General features: G+C 46.8%; 1 protein-coding gene across 1 annotated transcript in view; it reads right to left on the bottom strand.

Annotated features, from left to right (window-relative positions):
* Window positions 1–1,536: 1,536 nt before the first annotated feature.
* Window positions 1,537–6,580, bottom strand: part of snx29 (sorting nexin 29) — a 114,151-nt gene continuing 109,107 nt past the window's right edge. The window contains exon 21 of the mRNA XM_062525873.1: window positions 1,537–3,050. Coding sequence (XP_062381857.1) covers window positions 2,921–3,050 — 130 coding nt within the window. The 3' untranslated portion in view covers window positions 1,537–2,920. The remainder of the gene's footprint in view (window positions 3,051–6,580) is intronic.

Genomic DNA, 6,580 nt, shown 5'->3' with positions numbered 1-6,580 from the left:
GTGTTTTGAGACCCAGAAGCTAAGCTATTAGTTAATAACGAGACAACTTTCTGACGTCTCAGTGACAGGTAAACGGGAAATTCAACGACATGTTAAATATGGCTTGACAAATTGTCTCAATAAACCTAGCAGACGTACTTGCCAGACTGATGTGAGAGAAAGTGCTGAGCGCGTGTTTGTCCCGGGCTCGCTCAACTGTGACCAAACCTCCAGCGACACACCGACGAGATCGTTCATCCTACTCTGCGCGGAAGCTTGCCATTTTCCGGTGTGTGTAGACCTGGAGGGGCCCGGTGAAGTCATTCCACCCCGGCTTGCTTTGGCCGTTTGCCAGCTAGCGAATAAGCAATGTTTTGATGGAGCTCTCACGATTAGAAACGGTAATGTGCCAGCGGCTACATGGATTAACAATGTGACTTGTCAACCACACAGGGAGGATTATTTTTAGAACCAGACCATTAGCCTACATGTTTAGGCATTTGGCTGGGGAGGTGAGAGGTAAACAAAGAGTCCTGCTGAAATACCAAAATAGTTAATCAAAGGTGAAAAATGTGTCCAATCCAATTTAAAGACAACATGTAAATTAGGCCAAATGCAAGCTAAAACATTAAATATTAAAAGATATCATGTTATCTGAAAGATTAATAAGGTACTACTCTCCATTGCAGTGTTTTTGTTCTCTTATTTAAAAGATCTGTATACAAATTAGGAGTGTACAATGTTGGGCCCGCATATTCCGATGGACAATTTGACTCACATGACACAACAAACCTCTTGAAACGACTCCCCTCACCTTGAGCAGAGGCGTTATACAGTAGGTAGGCTACAGGCTATTGTACAGTAACAAGTCTCTGTTGCTTCTTCATTATGCAGAGTCGAAAATTGCTGCATATTTACTGTAATAAAATCCTCCCCCTTTCCAGTGCAGTTCAAGGTCATGGCTGTCGGAGAATGCATCACAAATGTACTGAACTCAACACTGGAGGTTTTCAATTGCCCATCTTTATTCATCTCTTTTATTAAGGCAGGCCGTCATGCCAAGGCAAGGACAGCTGTCACCTGTGATTGCGCGGGCTGACTACCTGGGGAGTGCTCGCTCACAGCCTCAGTCTCAGTCTGAAGAGTCCCAAAATGGCGTCCTTGCGTTCTCTCCCATCTTACCTGAGCACCGGCGCCAACACAATAGGGCAGATTATGGGTGTGAGTAGAGTTCTAGTTGAGCCATTAGCACTGGACTACTACAGTGCCTGAGACCAGACACAAGGTACAGTAAGCGTCTCTGGCTCTCTCCCCTGTCTGGCATTTATAGTGGTAGAATATGAGTGGTGACACTGATTTAGGAGCGAATATGAGGGTGAGAGAGACAGAGAGAGAGAGAGATAGAAAAAGAGATACAGCGAGAGAGAGACAAAGGCAGAGATAGAAAAAGAGATAGAAAAAGAGAGAGAGAGAGGCTGAGTAATGAGAGACAGTCAATTAGACCCCCCCCCCCATCTCCAAAACCCATGGAACAAGCCTGAAAGAGACTGGCTGATGATCTCTAAAGCATGGCATATGTCTGTCCCTTTATTTCTCATAACAAGATTATGTAGAGAGCAACAGTAAAGTGGTGCCACTTGTCATAAAGAGAGAGAGAGCGAGCGAGCACGAGAGGTGGTACTGTAGGAAATGGGCTTTGGTCGAGTTCCCTTCAGATGCGGATGTTGTGCTTGAAACCGAGGCTGAGATGTGGAGCCAGGCCAGTGGAGTGATGTTTCAAGCAGCTTCCTCTATCGATTGAAATATTCAATAACGGCGCATGAGAGCCCCCACAGAGCTCCCCGCCAAGCCCAGCCTCGGTCCCACTCAGCCTCCAGCGGCTTCTGGTAGTCCAAATGCATTTCACATTAGAAGAAGTGAACCGCAGTCCATTCTGCCCCTTTTCTTTTGCCTTCTTTTACAATGCGAATAGAAGCATGATCTGATAACAGCACTCTCAATTCACACAGCGATTGGCTCCGAGGACCTCCAGTCTCCATATCCATCTTCTTCTAGTTACGAATCATTTGCCTCAAAAATGTCTTTTTTTTTCATTTGACAACTCAATGGCAATGCACACAAACTGCACTTTTTTCCAGCATGTTCAAGTGTTTTCCAATGGCTGACATTCACATACAATGAACTAGGTCCTGTCTGTCCAATATATTGTTTTTTTTCCGTTTACATATATTTAAACAATCATATTTATCTGTATAGATAGAGCGCAGGCAGTATGTGCAGTACGTGGTTATCATCTCACCGCGGACACGGTCTCTAGACACGACAGAGTAATGATTCTTGGTTTACTATGCTGAACATGCCGTGTGGTTGGATAACATGTTTTTAAAAAGATGAATGTCCTCGGCCTTGGTCGTTGAGAATGGGGAATGGGGCGTAAGCCGTGGTCATGATCGAGATAAGATAAGGTTAGTCTGGTACAGTAAAATGGATAATGCTCTGCCCCTTCCCCCTTCTCAACGAAGAGCGCTAAACATTGGCTGTAAAAAATTACTAGGCACCATAACTGATAAGTTTCCACCACAAAACTTAAAAAAGAAGTAAAACCTCCATTTTTGATGGCAGTTCTAGACCCAGCTAGTATCCACTTGTGATAGAATGTACAATACGCCTTTAAATGTGTGTGTCTGTGTTATGAGTGTGTGTGTGTGTGTGTGTGTGTGTGTGTGTGTGTGTGTGAGTGGGTTTGTATACATCCAAGATAGAAAAGGAGGCAAACACTGCCAGTTCATAACCATCAGAGAAAGTTCCATGTTAAGTTCCTTTTGACACAAGTCCTCTAAGTTCTGCTACAGTAGCTGTAACAGTGAGCCAGGAGGTCAAAGGTGAGAGTTCAGGTGGAGAGGCAGTCAGACCCAGAGTTGACCTCCCGTGGCAGAGGGGTTTAGAGGTCACCGCTCTGGGGCTCCGGGTTGCGGGACTCTCGGTTCGAGTTGCGTCCCAGTCGAGGGAAGCGTGACGAGGCTTTGGAGCGAGCCGTCTTGGACCCGCTGTCGGTCGACTTCGGGGTATCCCTACAACGAGAGGTAAATGAGATCAGGAGACGCCCACAAAAAACACACGCACACATGCATTCTGTACACACTCACAGACTCACACGATCTGTACATTAACTTTAAGCCTGAGATCTTCTCAAATACACATACAGTATACAAGTGGCTTATGTAAATGTAGGAACTGCTAATGAAAAACATGTTCTCTTTCACATAAATATAGACACCTTCCGTGATTGTGTGTGTCTGCATTAACACACACACATACACACACACACACACACGCATATGCACATAGAACACTTGAATAAGTACCTGCATGTGCATATTCGGCCCTGAGGTTAACAGATTCTAATACTCCATGACGTTTTTGTGCGCTGTTTTTCTGTTTTTGTTCTCTACTTGTCTCCGTCATATTAATGTGTCCCCTCTAGAGTTCCTGATGAAGAGCTCGCATGAGATGAATGGGCCTGGAGTGCAGCGAGTGTGAGAGATAGGGTGAAGTGGAGTGTGTGCATCTGTGAGTGTGTGTGTGTGTGTGTGTGTGTGTGTGTGTGTGTGTGTGTGTGTGTGTGTGTGTGTGTGTGTGTGTGTGTGTGTGTGTGTGTGTGTGTGTGTGTGGAGCCAATGTGTTGGTGTCAGGCACAGCAGCCTGTGGCCCCAGGGGTCTACGCTGCAGCGGGGATCGCCGGGGCGAGAGATTGGGGGTCACAGCGCCAGAGCAAGCAGCTGAGCTCCGCTGCATTAGATCACCCACACTCATTTACGCCCACACACACACACACACACACACACACCCAAACACACACACACACACACACACACACACACACACACACACACACACACACACACACACACACACACACACACACACACACACACACACAAACACACACACACACACACACACACACACACACACACACCCAAACACACGTTTACACGCACACACACACCCAAACACACACACACAAGCACACGCACGCACACACGCACACACACACACACACACACACACACACACACACACACACACACACACACACACACACAGGCCATTGCTACCACTCTGCATGGCGAACACATCCAACTAGCTTTGATTCCACTTCATTCCAATTCATTTGGGGATTAGAAAAAAAAGTTTCCTCACTCTATTAAATTCCGTCTAAACTCATCTGCATGTATCACGACGGCGTGTAAGTGCGACTGTGTCATTAACTATGCAAGTATCTTTTCTATTACTGATCTGACAGAAGCCAGAACCCCGCTGTTCCAACTTATTGAGATATACAATTTGAACAGTATGTGTTTACAGCTCACTTGGCAATCACAGGCCACTTAACACGTGAACGGGAAGCCGCGGCGACCTTAAACAGCGTTGACGGTATTCGGATCAAACTGCGCTGCCGCTTTAACAAAAGATAACAGAGTCATGATCACAAGCAGAGCAACAAAGCTGGCAACCTCTGAAAGCCTAAGGCTCCTGAGGCTAGAGGGGGTGGGGGGGAGTTGGGGGGGAAATCCCAGATAATATAATGGGGGGAGATTTGTGCACAGAACCTATTTAGAAATGAGGGGAGAGCCCGGAATGGAGGAGAACGAGTAAAAAGATGAGTGATCTCGGCACTTCAGAGGATCTAATACACGGAGGGCCCCGAAGGCTGTTTTCTTTGTGGTGTGTAAAGAAAAATGAGGCAATAATGTAAAATGGCGTATTTTCCTGAGCGCGGTAAAGTAAACGGTGGCATATGGTACGCGGAGAGGTGGGAGTATCAGAATCAATCTCCACGTTGGCGATTAGATGTGACAACATCAATAATGCATATCCAAATGACTGTGTTTGTAAGTTCCCCAAGTTCTCAGCACTGTGCATCTAGTTCCACATCATCATACTAAAACTCAACTCACTGGGTGCTTTGAGTACCTCAATGTTAATTAAAATGTAAAAAAATTATCCTCCATTCAGTATTGACAACTGCATTACAGTGTCGTTTCTTTGGCACTCTTTCACAATCAAATCAACAGCAGCAGCAGCAAGTATTGGCAGCTGAACACGGACATCATTTAATGATTTGAACGGATTTGTTTCTGTCCATCCAACAACCAGCAGAGATAAAAAAAAAAAAAAACAAGAAAAAAAATGCATTATTTATTCATCAAGCAGGAGATGTCTGGAGAACGAACGACCCTTTTAGTGACCACCGCAGTGGCCACCATCAGATGGACACAGTCCCTGTTCCACTCCATCTGGCTGGAGGCTCTTCCCAAGCACTCACCTCAAAACTCAAGTGTGCTCTATTCACACTGAACAGGAGGGGGGAACCTGCTCCAGAGCACAAAAAAGGGGGAATACCAGGCCTTACCAGCTGAAGCACATCACACACAAATACTCACCGAAAACGAAACGCGCTGGCCTACAACAAGAGAAAGGCAGCTGGAGCCATCGAGTGGAGAGGTCAAGGACTAGTTCACTCCAGGTCACAACACAATGTCACGTCTGGATGGAATCACAATCGATCGCAGCTGTACAGTATCTATGTGACCCACCTGCCCTTCATGAGTGAGTGTGTGTGTGTGTGTGTGTGTGTGTGTGTGTGTGTGTGTGTGTGTGTGTGTGTGTGTGTGTGTGAATCTGTAGCTTCTCAACAGGCCGGAGGAGTAAACTCAGGTAATTAGCTTTACGTAATTCCCCTGACATGAGTTGGAGTCATCAGCGGAGCGAGACATAACAGCTGTCCCGAGGATGATGACTCAACGCTCGCATCTCGCCGCCATTACACATATTTATCGACCGCTGGCGACGATCGATCACATCTGCAGGCACAATTAGGGAAGATTAGCTGGTGGCACGATCGACGGGAGCCTTCGTTATTGCCATCGGAAACAACACGACAAGGTTACAACAGCCTATCGAAGGGATGTGGTGGGGGGGGTGAGGGGGGGGGAGGGAGGGATCGGCAGCTATGATAGCTGGCGTCGACTTTGTGAGGTGGATGACATGATTTTTATCGGCCTTTATCAGCCCTGCAGAATCACGATCCGAATCCTGCCTTAGTCATCAGTGAGGAACAGATGCGAGTTTGCTTAGAGGAATGGCGCATTTGGCAGGTCTGACTACCATCAGATAAAGGGGGGGTTGAGAGAGAAAGAGAGAGAGAGCGGATTGGAAGCGGAGAAAAAAAATGGAAGGCTCAAAGAAAGAAAGAAAGAAAGAGGGAGGGAGCGAGAGATGGGGAGAAATCGGTAGAGAGGGATGGGGAGAGATCTGGTCATTCTGTCATCCAGCGGGGCCTGAAAGGTTCACTGCTCCGAGGCCTTCAATCATGTCAGTGCTGCAGGGGGGCCAAACAGCTGCAGGTAACGATCCAGTCATTCATCTCCCTTTTCTTTCTTGTCCCTTCTTCTTTCTTGACCCCCCCCCCCCAAACACACAGCACACACAGGACACACACACACACACACACACACACACACACACACATATACTCAAACACACACACAAAACAATATGGCAATCACACACATGTGCACCCACAAACACCCACACG

Source organism: Sardina pilchardus, chromosome 22 (assembly GCF_963854185.1).
Source record: "Sardina pilchardus chromosome 22, fSarPil1.1, whole genome shotgun sequence".
Classification (NCBI taxonomy): domain Eukaryota; kingdom Metazoa; phylum Chordata; class Actinopteri; order Clupeiformes; family Clupeidae; genus Sardina; species Sardina pilchardus.
Note: the sequence above shows the minus strand (reverse complement) of the source record. Positions and strands in the feature narration are given on the sequence as shown.